Source organism: Anopheles bellator, chromosome 2, assembly GCF_943735745.2.
Source record: "Anopheles bellator chromosome 2, idAnoBellAS_SP24_06.2, whole genome shotgun sequence".
Taxonomy (NCBI): Eukaryota; Metazoa; Arthropoda; class Insecta; order Diptera; family Culicidae; genus Anopheles; species Anopheles bellator.
The window spans coordinates 54,450,178-54,467,713 of record NC_071286.1 but is presented as its reverse complement, the minus strand read 5'-3'; the positions used below and the strand labels follow the sequence as shown (position 1 = coordinate 54,467,713).

General features: G+C 40.8%; 1 protein-coding gene across 1 annotated transcript; it reads left to right on the top strand.

Annotated features, from left to right (window-relative positions):
* Nucleotides 1-10,938: 10,938 nt before the first annotated feature.
* On the top strand, nt 10,939-11,298 carry LOC131207735 (cyclic AMP-dependent transcription factor ATF-1-like). The gene has a single exon (XM_058200359.1). The coding sequence runs from the start codon at nt 10,939-10,941 to the stop codon at nt 11,296-11,298; it is 360 nt and encodes a 119-aa protein (XP_058056342.1).
* The last annotated feature ends 6,238 nt before the right edge of the window (nt 11,299-17,536 follow it).

Here is a 17,536-nt window from a genome sequence, read left to right as displayed (position 1 = left end):
CACGCTATTAGATTAGATAGAGTAAGTACCAAGGCGAAAAAAATTCCAACTGCGTCAAATAAAGTATTTAAATTAAAACTGTTCCTATGTAGAGTATGTAAAAAGTATGCGAACAGTGTTAATGTGAATGTTAAGAACGTACATCATATTTTGATGTCACTGTTTATAACACATTCACATTGCAGCTCCACACGCAAATTATCAATTCTAGTCGCGTCCTTTAAGAACGCAGATAAAAACATGATGGTTAACGACAAAAAAAGGTAGACAAATGACTTACGGACAAAATGTCCGTAACAAATGCCCTTTGTTTAAGGAATCATGAATCATACTTTTAGCAGGTGTGCATAATGCTCATTCAACCGATAGCCATCACACATCACACATGAACATTATGCTCGCTGAGTGGGGAAATGCTCAACTGACAACGTGCATAGAAAGAGACAAAAGCGATGGGCAATAAAAAGATCTTAAACAAACCACCATCATCGTTGCTCCAACATTCCGTCTATCTCGTTTCGACCAAAACCAAAGCAATGCAAAAGAAAAAGGAACGGAACCGTTGTCCTGGCGGAAATAATTTAACCAAATTTATGATTCCATTACCGAATCATTTTGTTCCTAGCCATTAACCTCCGCGGGAGACGTGTCGACGGAAAGATATCTCTTGGATAGCTAAGGATAAGGAAAAGGAAATACCGTTACGAAGCTGCTTCTTTTCGCATCATTAATTATAATTCCCCTCTCCCAGTACGAAGACCAAAAGATTTTGGCACTTCAGCCTAAGAAGATGGAACCGTTAATTCGGCATGATGAATCACGTTAAAACCGGAAGCAACATTTCACGGAGCATCAAAAATATCGATTTAAAATAAATATAAAAGAAAGAGAAATAGAAACCACACAATTTCAAGAAACCATAGCTCAGATAATCGATCTCTTTTTTAGGGACATTTATGACATTTAAAGGACATTCTTTTTAAATGGTTCGCTTGTGAAAACCTCGACTTGTCCAAGTCAGCATCTAGCCAAGAGCTAGACTAACAACATGATTTGCCGAGAAATCGCATTATGCACCTTTTCAAAGGAGCGTCATTGCGCCTAACAGCAATGACGTTGTTACGGTAGATCAACAGGCTCGCTTGATTTATTGTATCTAGCATTACTTTTACATGACTCACTGACCTGCCATCGGCATAAGGTTCACAGTGTAAACAACAAAATGTAATGTCTTCCATCAATCAAAACTGTTGCTCTGTGTTAACTATTTGTGTTGAGGCAAACATTCAATAAAAAAACCAAAAAAAACTCTTCTTTTCGTCAATGACAATGTGTTTGATCCGGATGTATGGATTTGATTCGGTAGTCAGAAAACGTCGAAACAATTGTCAAGTATTTTTAAACGACCCGGTAAAGATGTCTACTATAAGCACGCACAAATTTGCGCGTACGAAGTGCTGGAAGTTGTCGTCCACTTGTAATGCCGCCATTTGATTCAAAATCTTCTTCACAACCCTCATTGTATAAAAGCCGAAATAATGCTGAATCATGATCGTCGACTGAAGTCAAGGGAGCAAGAGCTCCCGGGAAATCTTCTGATTTAATTATTCATGAACATTAAAATGCAATTACGACGCCAAGTGGACTAGGGCAACATCAAGAGCATAAAAACGAGTAGTGCGAATCCGAATTTACAATGATCCTTAAATTGTTTCACTGCTTTACGGACAAAAAAGGTATTTGTCTATAAGACATTTTAAGCGCAGTAAATAAGCTAACACAGTCTTAGATAACACATGACATGACATTGGTTGATGGTGATAATCCGAAGCACATCCGCTGATGTGCTTGTTAGGGTTGAGCTGTAAATAGGATTTACCTTGCAGAGAGTAGTTCTCCGTCGCTCCGAAATATTTGACGAACTGTGGATGGCTCCAACACGTGCTGTCGATCAGAGGGTCCTCATTACCCGTAGCAGTTGGCTACCAGAGTTGCTACGGCTGTAATGACTTCGGTGGTCGCTGAGGCGGATATCGAGAACCCTCTGATGCACGATCATTGACAAGTATGGGTACAGTCCGGACCAAACTCGTTCCATTCTGACCAGCTCGGCTGTAATTGAATTATGCAAATTCGAAGTAAAATGAGACAGTGCAATGTTTTAACAGGGCAACGATCAAATAGGAGACCCAAGCGGGCCGGAACATGTAATGGAGAACTCATTTTGGAACATGTTCTGCCAGAAGCTCGATACCAGGTTCGGACAAGGTCTTTCGCGACTCCGAGCGTGTGGAGTGATTGCAAAATGTGAACCGTTTTTTCCCTTTTTAATTGCATGCACATATTTCAACATGTATATGTAAGAGGAAAGGAATGAACTGGCACTGCATGGGGGAACAGCATAACACGTTATTGAACACTGGCGAGAAGTGGAATTTCAACATTATTTGGTCAAAGCTAATGAAAAAAAGAAGTAAGAAAACAAATCAAACATGAAGAGAAAAGATCCTCAACTGTGATATTATAATTGAGTAATGTTAAAATTGATGATGCATGAAAATAATAAACTATTACATGAGCAAATATCCGATGCTTTGGTCGAAATTAAACAGGAATCAATAGGATCAATTCGATGCAAATTGTAATTCATGCAAACATGTACGCTTACCGGAATATTGTAGACATTCAGGAGTGGGTTCTGAGTTTCGGTTCTCGTCATGGTCTGCGACGGAGATGCGACAAATTTTCGTACGTCGTTGACCCTGTTTCCCAGATCGTTGCTGAGGACCTTTACAGTCGTTCTGGGGACTCTATTGTCTCCAGCCACCATGATCTGTTGCGTAAGAAAGAAATGAAACGAAAACGTATTACAACATAGGGGTCATAAAGTAACACTATGTAAGAACCGGTATCACCGGTTGGTACTGAAGTATGCTTGATATGCCCATCGTAAAAGCAACGCTCAGAACAGTGGCTTCTTGGAGGCCAATCGCTAAAGACTCTTAAACTTGGCCACGGCGAAGGCAATTAATAGATTAAAGCACCATTCTATTCATAACTTGTAGTGCATTTTATAGAAGTATTTGTTACACGTTTATGTTTGAAGTTTTTGAGGGACTGAGACTGGCACATTATCTACCGCCCATTAAAGAACTTCAAAGACTTCGAATGCGACACATTTCCTAGCATCAGATCTGCTGTTGTTATTTAGTTGCAGCTGTTGATGTGACTACATTAAAGCAATGCATGGTAGAAAACCAATCGCCATTCGAATCTATTTTAATTATGGTCGTCAAGTTGACCTGGTATGGGCTTGACGACGGCACGGACGGGCACTTAACTTTCTAAACCACTAAGAAACCTGCCCAAAAATAAAGGAAAAGTGAAAAATGTAAAACCAGACAAAAGGAAATATATTTAAGTAAAATTCTTTGCTTTTAGCTGTTGAGGATGATATGAAAGTCTTTTCAAGCGAACTTTTAGTAAAACGATATCATTTTCTCGAATTGTTACTCTCATTGTTTTGCATTTAGTTAACCTTATGTCGGTTGGTGTTGCGCTCACCTGTGCCGAAATTTCGGAAACCCATGTCGTTCTGTACTTATTGAGAATGATTGAGATGCCAATAATTATCTTGTTCGGTTCCGTTCTCACTCGAAAACCTGTTGCAACATTATCGCAAGTTAAGTTGCAAGACCTTATCCACATTTTTCCAGACTTTTGCGTTAAGTTAGGCAACTGCCAAATAGCAATTATTCATTTTCATGGTTGACGCCATGGGAAACAACCAGCAGTTGACTATCCGAAAACGTGAACGATATGTCGAAGAGCCATAAGCACCCCTCCAGTTTTGAATGATTGAATAATGACATGTTTGATCTCAATCAATCCCACGGGACTAGGGAGAGTAGCTAGAAAACTGTGTGTCCCCTTTTGTGAATATCTTTGAAAGAAAACTATCCCGCGTTTTCCCTTCGGTGGAAAAGTTATTCACACCCGCAGTGTCACAGCACTACAAATGGTGGCCCGAAAATATCGGTAGATAAGTCGTTGCGCATACAAATGGCCCACATTCTTCACGAGGGTCGAATATTTGAGATGCTTTGGGTTCTTGTTCCACTTTCTTGCGGAACCCGGAAATGTTCGAGCAGAGAAGATCGCGGGTTTAAATTAATTTTGTCAGGGAATTTAACAAATATTCCCACAAGGATTTTGTCACTTGTCGAATGATGGGCTGTCAGGCCATGCTAAGTGAATAGTGTGGGAGAGATGGCGACCCTCTATGGTTAGAGGGTGGAATAGTTTCTCAAGCACATGCAAATGAAGTTGAAAAATGAATAATGAAAGGGAAAACGTCTCTAATGCTGCCTTTGTTTCAAGAGCGGTTATATAAGTTCACAATACTGTTTTGGGGAAACACCAACGTCTACAAACGATAACGTTTTGTGAAGATTCCTTAATGTAATCGGCAATAGGCGATTTCCTTCTGGTTTTCTCTGTCGTCTCTAAAGTATTCGTTGAATGAAATGACCAAATAAGGGGCACCAACAATTACCAAAACCGATTATTTGAACTTTTTCCAATATAAGTCGATTACGATTAACCGTTGACAATGTTAATCTTTGAAATACTTGGATAACCTCCGGTGACAATGTGCTTCTGAATCTAATACCAATCGCAACATGCGGTAGTTGAAAACAAAATTTAATGCTTCCGTCGTAATGATTTTTACTTCAATTTTATTGTATGTTATCCCACAATTTTAAGAATGTCGAACCTTTTTTTCGAACCTGGTCATAACAATTAACACAACTCCAAAACTCCACAACAAACTCTGTAATCCAACTTTTACTTGCATTTACAGGATCTTGTATCTTGCTTTTACCTCATTGCATCGGTGCCATAAGAATGTAGTGTTCGACGATTAAGACATTCGGTGGATTGGCCTATAGCAGAACACTTTTCTTCTGCCAGACCACCTTCGGTCACCGGAGTTGCGTTTGCGTTGCAAACCAGCTCAGATCGACCACCCGTACTGACGCACACGGTCTTCGGCGTAACGTTAATTTGCATTTTGATGGCAACGAAAGGAAGAAAAGGTAACACGAGTAACACGGTGAAAACCGCCAAAGTTAACAACAAAAAAAGAAGCAAGTTTTTGGGGCGACTTGCTTGCAGACAATGCATCGGTGGTGATAAAAAAAAATGCAACATAAAGACGAAACAAGACCTCCACCAGCGTGGACCACACACTTGGAACCATGAAGAAGATGAACAAGTAACAAAGTCTCAACGAGTTGAGGTATATTGCGCTTCGACATTTTGTATATTGGTTTAATATTTAACGAATATTTGTATAGTCATTGAGTTTTTGTACTCAGATCATATTCTTAATGACGTTCAATGTGCATCACATTCAAATCAATAAATATTTCTCGCGTTAATAAATTATTTCACCTTTACTTCGCAATGTCATATTATGTCATAAGAAAATCGGGCACTTTAAAGAGCTTGAGCTTGAATTTCAATGCTCGTTACAACATTTGACGAGTTTTACAATACAGCATACATATTTATGCCACCGTTTGAAAGGAAACAAACATTCATTTGCATTTGAACCGAATCGTTAGGCACGCGTTGTCATTAATCTTGGGTCGTCAGCGGTCAATCACACCGAGCTCATCTCCATATTTCGAAAATTCATTCTCCTCTGCATCATTAATAGATATCGTTGATGTTGGGTGTTCGAAATAGACATACTTTTTGAAACAAAAGCCGGCCTTTTACAGAACATGCTAACAATCGTCACCATTCTTCACCTTCAAGAACAATAAATAACCCATCGGCGCAACGCAGCACGTTTCCGGTCTGGTGGTCGCTTAAAGGTGGTCAACCTAGAGACGTTCTTAGAAAGGTACTTTGTCTAATGCCTCTTGAAAACTGTTCTCTCTTTCTCCGTTTCTGATACCATATGGTGCCTGGTTGGTTGCTCGATATTTATTGGGCAACATTTCTCACATCTTTTGACACAGTTTCGTCTCAAGTCGTCCTGTTCGTGGAGTTCCTTCCTGAAACTTCACATTCTAAATAATCACCCCTTCAAAAAGGTGCTCCCACAAGAACAATCGACGACATCTTGAACGAGATGATTGATGTAGGGTGTACCATCCGCTGCTTAAATAGACGGGTGTTCAAAGTTGCATTGCTCCGGCCACATTTATTCTCACGCTCTGGAAGCGCCGTTTTAGTCATAAGACAGAACTCTTCTTCTATGGTTCATTCCCTTTCGCTACTTCCTAACAAGAAAACAAGGTTTCGCTCCTTAATGAGCATGTGTTCATCTTTTCAACAGAAACGAGCATTACTTTTCAGTGCGTTGCGTGGTTAGGACCATGCGCTTGATTTGAAATAGGACGCGGTCAAAAGCATCATTTATCTATAGTTAAACATCCTCTTCGCGCGATAAAAGCATGTTATTTGTGCTTCCAAGCACTTCAAACACATGTTACGACAATGTATAACTTCATACGGTGAGCAGCTTTTACGGTACTTTCTACCTTAACGTATCTCCAACCTAACTTCAACATTTACCAAGTGCACCGATTGTTGTTTATCCACATCTTATATTTGGATGGGTGACTTGGCCATAAACGGCCATCTTCGAAAAATAAACAGCATTGTTGTTTTCTAGAGCCAACCTTATCATCAAAATATAATAAGCTACTATGAATGGAATGATAAACGAACATTAGCAGTGTCTTAGGCCTTCATTGGCTTTATTCATTCATCCAGCATTGCTCATGATTCTCAATTGATTAATTACCGCTCACAATGTTCTTAACTTCCTGTACCAATCTTAAGGGTTGTCACGGAAGTTCAGCAAGAAAGCTAACACTAAGAAGGTTGGCCACATTTCGATGTTTGTCATTCAGCCGAGACCTAGTGATCGGACTCACGACTATTGGGAGCTGCGATTTTATCATAAAAATAAATCGGCAGGACAGTCAAATACACCTATCCCAGGAGAATGGTTCACGCAGAAACAGAAGTCTTCAACTCTCTAAAATCACAACTATTTGTCGCCGTAACGGAAAACAGCTTCTTGTCATCATAAACCTGCTTTACGCTGCGCCACTAGTTTTTATTGTGCCCCTAGCCCCACGCGATCATTTTCACAACGTCCCAATAGCCTTCGTGTGGCAGATTGTCACCCTTGTTGAACTCACAGACCCCGCTAAAAAGTTGTAATGGACCTCCATCAAGAGATCCGAACAAGTTGAGTGCAGAAGGCTCATAAATAACACGTTCAGCTTCTGTACTATCTTAATATGCAAATCAAGATTTATCGAGATAATAGGATTATAGCTGTCACCATTAGGTCGACGATTACAGGTTATATAACCTGAGCGCCGCTGGTTATGCAGCCGATTGGTCCACCGATACGTTTGCATCACCAAGACCCAAGATCACAAGCTTCAAAGAGTGGAACCACCTTACCAGAGGACATGATCATGCCGTTGCTGAACTCGTTTTGCGATGATAATTTAGAGCATTCAATCAGATCCGTTAAGCTATGATAATGAGCAAAGGCAACACTGCTACATATCAACTTAACGTTTCTTAAACTTACTTAAAAGTTTAATAAAAATCAAAAATGAATTTATTATTGACCTGGAAATGCCAAGCTGAAAAAAAACTACGAAATCGCTGGACTTCATGGTTTCGGAGTATATCATGAGAAATACAGTATGAAGAGCACAATCAAACTAAAGGTCTGCCACGCATTCCAACACTCCATGGGGTTATTTGGGGTGAAGAGTTTTTTCTTCAAGCTTTGAACTCCACCCATGGGTAATTTGAATAACAAATGATGTATTAAGGAATTTTGTCATTTCCTGTTAGTTTTCTGGAAACCAACATAATGCTGGCACCACAACGAACTTGCAACACAATGCTAAGAGCTCAAAGGCGCCTAGCTCAGGTTTATTGAATTCAAAAAAGTTTTACATTCCGTGTGAGACTTCAAAATACAATGCCGAGGCATTGTAACATAAGATTATGTCATCAGCTTAGGAACAGTTCTCCCAGAAAACCAAACGTTCCTTGCTTCAATACCTAAAAACTAAAGAAGTATAAATACGGCCCGGTTCGTTCTTCTAAGATTAAAAAAAACTAAAATGGAGCCATATTTCTTTGGTTTAATACGCAATTTTTTTTCTGATTCTAAACAGTATTCCAACCAACCTGTATCTGTTTGATTGATTGATAGTTTAATATACAGTACATTTGATTAAGCCAGTTATTAGAAAATATCAAATTTGAAATTGACATGGCCAAAACTTTACCATTGGGTTGGTCACAATACCAGCGAAAAGAAACACAAATCACTGGTTTCGTGTTGGAAGGACAAGGCTAAGATGCAGATAACATCAACCTTCATAAATTCATATTCCCTTCCCCATTCCCTTCGTACGAAATTGTTAGTTTCAATGTTGATATATTCTTTTTAAATTATAAATAGTTTGAAATTATGACATAAAGATTACAATGGATTGATACCAATACTAGAAAATCTCTAATTATGGACAGGGAAAGGCTTCCTTTTTTCTCTTATAAGAATGTCTGACGAATTGATCGTCTTGCTTCCTCGATGTATCTGTTTGCAGAAGTCAATTAATGGATAAAAAATCGACATAAAAAGATAAATTAAGCCCCAACATATGCCAATACATGCAGTGAATGTTCAGCCGAATTAATTTGCTCGCAATCGAACCAATCGAATATATAAGGACTTCCGAACGCACTACAATCGACTGGATGGAATTTAAGCCGACTCCAAGACGAGTTCTTCGATGATGCAAATCTAAATGAATGAAGCGGAATCGCAGACGATGTCCATTAATAAACCGAATTAAATCTAGAGTTCGAACCAGTTTGGCCAAAAGAGAAAACGCCAAACGGCTACCAAACCAATCTGGGTGCTTCATTGAAGCATAAAAGAATGCACCGTTCAACGGATGAGTGTTTTTAATTATCGGTGAAGATGACAAAAGATCAAAAATCTTTCGGAAACTGAAAGACGGAAATGAAAACAGAACATTAACAGATTCTGCTATACTTTCAAGCTTTCCTCTTAGGCAAATAATCACGTGCTGCCTCACTTCATAATGTTGGAAGTTGGATAATTTATACTGCAACCAACAAGAGAGAGTAAAGCCACAACCATAATGAACCTAAGATAAATAAATAACTTCTCTTTAAGGCCACGGTAGCACCTACATCAAGGTAAGCAGACCTCTTAGCGAGGTGATAGGAGAAAAGAGAGGGTAACTAGTCGGAAATTAACACTCACTTGCCACTTGCAGCGCACGAGGTTGCACCTTGACGTTGTCATGAGATGCATGGTATTCGCATTTCTATAGGCCGAAGCCGAGGTATTCGACTCCCGGATGATGGTGGCCGTCGCTTCCAGCAGTTGGGTTTAAAGGTCGGTGTGGAGGTTTTTCACAGTCGGTTGCGATTTGGTGCTTCCGCTGTACTTGAACCAAATCTGCAACAGAAATGGAAATTGAAGTTGAAGTGAAGGCGGCAAACATAAACACGCGACGTCGTTATTTTATCTGCCTGAGAGCAATCTAAGAACTCCTGGCAGTCGTAGGCGGTTAAAATAAACCTCTGGGGAGAGAATTTGAACTTCCCGTCGGGTAGTGGAGTTAGGTTCTTGCAAAAGATAACTAAATACTCCAGAAAACCATGATTGAGCCCCTGTCATTTCTATTTACGGAAGTAAACCAACGATCAACTGTGGCAACAACTCTTCTCGCTTTGAAGTGGCGACAGTTCTATCGCCGAAGCTTTCAATATGATCGATGAGTCTTGCGTCGAAAGTGTTCATGTAGTCATAAGAATCGAGTTTATGAGCCCCAGTACATCGACTTTCCAATACATCGTCGTCGAAGTTGCTAATCAGCTATTCGCCATCTTTGTAGACCTCCTCTTCCTCATCGTCAATATTGTTGAACTCCGGTAGCTGTTGCGGTTTCCTGCTAGCCACCTTGCCTCGTACTCTTACAGATTCCCTCACGACAATGAGGGAGTCGAAAAGTCAGACCTCGATGCACTATCATCGTGTGGCAATGCATAGAAAAGGACCGTCATGTTGACCATCTCCTGGCCACTAACCACTCGTACCACTAACTAGCTGGCGCTCTAGCTTGCCGGCTGGCGTTATCTACCTGTGAACCAATTACATCGACCACCGAGCCAAACAAGCCGATGGTAAATAATTGAAACAGTGTCGCCTTACTCATCCCCATATAGACTGCGAAAGGAAAAAGGGATAAAGTTGACTCGGGTGTTTGTAGTCTCATGTGCCGGAGGATCGAGTATACTCGGTTTGGTGTAACCGACGCTTACTCCTGAAACGGAACGTAACCAACGTCATTTGACCTTCGGGATCTTTTACTGCAGCAAAGTTAACGACTTTTTAGGCGACATTCCCGACCTACAATATAATGCTTTACTGCACAAAGAACAAGACCCCAAACATAAAACGAATGTTTTTGAACGAAATGAAATTAAATTTGAATGAAAAACGAACAAAACAAAATGGCTACTGGTTTATTCTTGACAGCGTGGCTCACTCGAAACATAGCTCTCGTTGGCAGCCCTTGAAAAGGTGGTAAAGCATAAAACGCTTGTTACATAAAATATTGTAAGTTTTTACTACTTCCCAGCTTTCTTCAAGCGTAATCCCATTTCGTCAATCGTTTTGTTTTCGTTAACTATGTTCAGAATGAAGTTTGACGTCTCAAACGTCAAGTTAGCTGTCAACTGTAGTAAACATAGATCGCCAAAGTTCCAATCTCCGGGAACGTCCTACTATTGTGCAACAAACCCAACAACGTAATTCACACAATAACGGGCAATTTGTTGGCGATGGACATCAAACCCGAATCGCATATCGGCAGTGGTTCGGTGACTATTAATACCGAGGCCAACAGCGATGATAAGTTGCCTGATGAGGAGACGTCCCATACGAAGCGGAGCGATTCGCTGACCAAGCAACCATCCCACATCGTGGGCGGCAAGGATCATGATCAGTTGGACAAGCGTGAAATGCGGTTGCAGATAAATCGGGAAGCATCCCGCAGGTACCGGCAAAAAAAAGCGGAATACATCAAGCTGCTTGAAAATCGAGTGGCAGAGCTGCAGCTCCAGAACATGGCCCTCTTCGAAGTGCTGACAGAGCAGAAAAGTGCCAGAATCGCCCAGAACACCGATAGCAGCCGCCAATAGTGGAATAGAACACCTGCGCCACCCGCACCACCATCAACTGTTTTCTTCTTGGTTTTCAACACAATTGTATGATTTGAAATACACTTGATTGTACAGTATACTCTGATTGATTAATTTTAATAATTTTAATTTTAATTTTTTCTTATTCTGATTTCAGTACACTCTCTACTTTATTAATCCCGGGTGCATCCCTGAAGTGATAATCTGGAAGGGCTGCAAAATACGCTTAGGCTGTTATGACCTCTTCATTTGATGAAAAACGCGTGTTTTTTTTTTCGACACAAACAAATGTTGACGAGAACGTTGCATACGAATGCGTTTGTTTTGTTCCATTTTTAGCGGTGTGGTATAAGGTGTTAATAAGGTGTGGTATGAACTTTCAACATTCGTTCATAAGTTTCCTTTGTGTTTAAACATTCCAAAAATAAAAATTCTATCGCTTAATTTTCCACGTTTCACCGTTTTCCGATAGTTTTGCGACACGAAGAAGCTTTGGTAGCGCCTTTTCATAGGGGAACATTTCTTGTTGCACACCTTTCGCAATTTAATCCACCACTACACTTCTTTCTGAGCACTTCTTACCATGCACCTGATCTCGATTTCTTCTAATAAATGTTGCAGCCGATAGAGTACCATGTGAAAGGACTGCAATTCGAAATGCGGGCGAGTTTCGCGAATTAATGCACTTCAGTACTCCGAGAGTGAAGGGCTGCTTCGAGCAACTGGAACTCCCAGGAAGATAGTGATACGATTATAACCTGCCCAAGACTTGCGAGATTGGGTGCTTTTCACTAATTTACTTTCTTCTTTTCTAAGACCTTATCGCAAGAAAGGCATGACTTCTTGGTGGCGGCCAAATTGATCGCGATTCAGTTCTCGCTTCGCCCGACCGCAAGCTCAAGAGGTAGATAAAAGCGATTTCTTTTCTAGTGCCCCGGTTCCGTATCTAACACAGTAGAGCTGGGATATAAATTTTGCACAACGAACAAACCGACACGGTGCATGTCCACCGTGACTTTCTTCAATGCACGGGCAAGTCGACACGGTGTTTTCCGGTTGGCCAGAGGTCATCGCGAGTGGAAAACTTGATCAAGGTTTTCGTTCTTGAAGGTTTTTTCACGCTCCGCGGAGTCAAGACAACGTCTGCCTTTATTGGGGATGAGGTTTCCTGTCGGTTCTACTCTTGCTCAATTGATAAGGTTGGCATCGTTTCTTCGGCTTAGTGCTCGTTATTTTCGGTTTCCAACCAAGTCAACCTTGTCAGCCCAGGTGATACATTTAATTGGAAAATTGAATCAAGTCTTAGTGATTGCTTCTTCCTTGCTTGCCTTCACCATTTGTGATTTTTGGTTAAATTTGCGAATAAACAAATAGGAAGTATTTAGTAGATCATTATCTTGTTTGAATTTCAACAACAATTAATAGGATGGTGGCAAAAAGCCAAAGCATAAAAGATGCCGTAGACCTATAAAATAAAACCAAACTTCAAAACTAATCTTGTGAAAGGCACAGGCAAACAATCTGGTCGAACTTGCTTCTAGAGTTACTCACAAATGCAAAAACACGGCGAATCACAACCAGAATGAATTAAATCCGCACATGTCGATGGAATGGGACTGATAAAAACTTGCAGGATAATAAAGACATTTCTACGGCGCCCGAGAAGTAAACCCACATAAGCATTTCCACTTCTCGATGATTGCAAATTGCAAACTGGTTCTTGCTGCAGCCTCGGGAACACGTATTCAACTGCTTCTATCGCTGCCAATCGTGCGCAGAGCAGAACTAGTTTCGCCATCGGACATCTGCTACTTGAGAAAAATTTAAATTTTAGATTTCATCTAGCCACCGCGAAATAGCAGAAATTAGTCATGAATAAATGCATCTTAGGAAACTTAGAGAGGAGTTTGCCTATGTTCAATCTTATTTGCTTATCAAAAAAATCATAGAAACCTCGAGAAACCGTAATGAACACAATCCTATAATTATCAGTCTAGCGCCACAGAAAACCACAATTATGTTAACCAATTTTCTACCTTCATAATTGCTTCCCAAACATGAAGATGAGTTTGAAATCATCGAATTGTCTTTACTTTTTAGAACCGTTAAAAATATTGCTCATTACTGCTCATTACGTGTTCGTAGTGTATTGTTAAAGCGCCAGAAATCGCCAGAAGACCGTGTCGAAATGATAAGAAATACAAGATAACCTCTGATGCTCTAGAATGTCGACCGTCACTTGCCTGTAATTTGCATACGATACACAACGACGAAGACGACAGCTGCTTTCGCAACAAAAACCTCCCTAAGCACTGAATTATGTAAAGCCAACTCATCACGGGCACTTTGTTGGAGTTCCCATTTGAGTTTACACGAGGAGAAGCTAGAAGTGCTTGTGTCATGGAGGGTTGAAAAACCGTTGGAACGAACTACTTCCCTGCAATTAGAGGCCAAGTATCGTTGATTCGTTGGGAAATTTTGAAGTAATCAGATACCCTCTAGCGAGTTCACGAGACCGCGTATCCAAAGAATGAGAGTCTAAATCCCGACTTTGACGGTTGACTTTTTACACATAGTGCAATCAGGGAACATGTTTTCTTGTAGCATAACCGTAGCTCGGCGGCAATGGCAAAAGTCAGAGCCACCGGGAATAAAGGTGGTCGTTAGACCGTTGTGGTGGCGACGTAGACAAAATTCTTACCAACTTAAACCCAAGCATAAGGTTTATGAGGTATTACGCATACGAAGACCAAAAGCCACAGTACACAAAGAGCGCAACTTCACGAGCCTCGACGCCTCGAATCTCCAACCTGCCATAAATTAAAACTCAGACCCACCGATTCGATAGTAGAAAAATATACATTAAAATTGAAGGGTGGAAATGAACCAAAATGTCCAAATAAGCTGTGGTAGCGGCTTTATTATGTTACATCCGTTCTGTCGAGTGAGTTTCCGTTGTAAAGGGAAGAAAAATAGGAAATGGCAATAAAATGCTAATGTTTATTTTTGCGACTGGCGCCCATTTGATGGCTGATTGCGGTGAACTCCAGACTTCCAGCCAGAGTTGCCGAGTTCGCGCCACGTTTCAGTGTCTTAAACGCGTCATTAGTCTAACTCGCAAGAGCATTTCACATACCCATTTCACGCCGACGATTATGACATAGATTCTCAGTTTATGTTAGTTCAATGCATGTTAGTTCGTATGCGGACGAACAGATATTGTAATATAAATACACAAGGATTTTTTTATGATGTTGGATACGTTTTGATAAAGACGTATCCTCTTAAAACAAGAAGAGAAATAATTTTTTAATTCTACTTTGAAGATTAGTGTGAAGAAGACAAGCGAAACCCCTCAAATTTTGTCTTTAATCTTCTATTTTCAAATCAGTTGTTTTTAGTTGAAGTAAGTAATGAAATTTACTTAACTATATAAACCAAATAGCGAGAAAACAAATTAATATCGACGCTATCGAAGTCTATGCACTTCTAACAACACATTAAAGAATGTTTATAAAAAAACGTTGTATAGTTCAACGTTGCATCAACTAGTTTTCTGCCATTTCACTACAAATACTTTAACCTCTCTTACCAAAGGACTATTCTATTTTAACCGCCGCTAGTGCTGAGTATGTAAGCTCGGAAATTAATTTGGCATGACGCGTAAAAGCATAGCGGCAAGATGAGTCAAACTGCCAAATAAAACACAAAAAGTGTAACGCTCCCACAAGCGGGAAACATAAAGCCATGGAGCGAATGGATTATTTATGAAACTCGGTGTGTCGGATAGGAAATCAACGAAACGCCAACCAACGTGACATTTTGGCTGGGCACTTATTACCATGACGGGCTGCTATTTATTATGCCCAAGAAATGCTAATCACCTGGAAACACGCGGTCAACAATGTGGCGGCGCATTCGGAATACAAAGTGATACACAAGCCTTGAAACCTCCGCTGACCTGTAGAACCGCCGTGACCGGAACTAACCGCCGCGCAGGAGGCCTGAGATGAGTGATCCATGGTCCTCCTGGACGACAGCAAGGGCGAACGAGCAGTTTTGTTGCATGATTGACGGCGTGTTGGCAGCGAAGGTTGCAAACGCCGTGAATCCACGTACTCGAGGAGCGATTTTATGGTAAGAATGAAAATGATGCACGGAGATAACGTGAAATGTTCGCTGAGTGCAATAATCATTAAAATATGGTAGCATATTTATGTTGTGCATATCTCGGACCACAACTTATGTGCAAGATGACATTTTTGCTCCCTGCCTGCGTTACTGTTAATCCCTACCTCTAATGTACCTCACCACTGCTGCTTATTTTCTTAAGGGATCAAATTACATCATCTTAAAAATAGGTCGGTTTTCTCGAGAGGACGCAAAGTGGAACAAAAAAGACAAGAACGTGCTACTGTCGCAGCATACGGACAGAATGATTGGGATCAGTTTTTGTAAAAAAAATCAGAACTTGCCGATGATACGCCAGGCGGAATGCTGGCGCCAGGCAAAAACCCTCCCCTTCTAACCGTTTGTTTTGACGTGTTGTCTCGATTTCTGTCCCTGTTGGGACTTTTACAACGACAGCGGCATGTCCCGAAATGACGAAGCAGTCGAAGGTCAAAATCCTTGGCTCAAGAATGTCTGCAGTTGAGTCGTGGAACCCTAGTGGCTGTAAAAAGCTTTTGGAGTGCTGAACACATTGCAGTGCCACCGAGGGAATCCTAAAAAAATCTCTACGGGCCAAACAGGATGGTTTCGTTTTTCGTCCTACAAAGGGTCGAACAGCAAAAACTAGGCGTCCAGATGATTGACACAATTTCTGCATCACGTATACGCGGGGACGAAAGTGGCGGAGACGGAACAGTATTATCGAATGAAGCAATCGGAGTGATAGCTGCTTTGGAGGTCCAGGTCGATTGCAACCAAAAAATGATCCGTCGGCTCTGCGCCTGTGAGCCTCACCAATCATTGCATCGAGATGGGTGAAGTTCATGTTAAGGCGTGATATGTAGCTTTTGCAACCACATCCGTACGAAATCGAGTGTCGACCCCAGAGGGTCATGGTGGCACATACTCAAATGAAACAAATACTGCATCCGAATGGCAACTCGAAAACAGGAAATATCGGTTGCGCCGATCGAACGGGAATAGCATTGTCCTTCGGGGCCATTGCCGGTGGGTTGTTGTGAAGCATTTCAACATCGAAAAGAGCTTAAGCATATTGCCCGTTTCGATTACGGGGTTGGAAAACAACTACGCCAAGGTCCCACGGTTTCCTGAGACAAGGATTGATCGATGTGAGTTTCTCTTTAATTTAAATCTCAGCTGATACACATCTAGGTTCTATTATGCTGACGTAAGTGTAGAGCAGTATTACCTGTGTGAAATCGGTTACATTGACCTATTCAAATATTATTTCACAATGCAATCCTTAATCCAGATACCTTCTTGGTGTGTCTTAGTACATGTCGAGTACTGTCGAGAAGTGTGGACTCATTGAATGTAACGTTTGTCGCTGTTCTAAGCGTCCCATTTTGCATAGACATCATTACGAATCCATGGACATTCATGGTAATTATTTTAATGGTAATGGTAAAGGTAATTAATTTAATGCAGTACTCGACACTACACATATTTCTTTTTTGTTTGGTACCAATGATGTCCATCACCCTGCTAATTTGATCAGAAATAGGACAACACGACGAAATAAAATCCCGCAGATATTTACTACTTAAAAAAGGAACCTCACGATGTTTGAGCCATGTGGCATGAGGCCTTCGCACGAACCGAAGTCAACGAAGATGGAAAATCAATAAAAGGAAAGAAGGAATGAAAGGAAATCGAGCTGCGTGCCATCCACGTGTCAGAAAAAAGACCTCCCCAAAAAACCATGCTGAAGAAACCGTAGAACTCCTTGTCGGGCCGTGTGGTTAAAAATTGCCAGTAGCTTGAGACAGCTACCTTCGGTAAGATAAATGGCAAAAACATTATGAGCCACGTTAACACAAGGATGCAACAAAGAGGTACAGGTTGTTAATACCCCAAACAAGGGACTTATCATTCCATTAGTAGCAGAAATGAAAATTTTTACCGAACCAAATCAATTCATCAACCAAACCATATACCTAGCTAGTTCGAGTATTCTCACTATAAGGTCTCATAAAAATACAAGCAATTCCTAGTCTCTTGGGAATTTGACCCAGAATAAGGTTGAGGAATCGGACCAGATGAAAAA

What these genes read in the sequence shown, in the direction of transcription:
- LOC131207735 (XM_058200359.1), top strand. Translation starts at nt 10,939, where the DNA reads ATGGACATCAAACCCGAATCGCATATCGGCAGTGGTTCGGTGACTATT.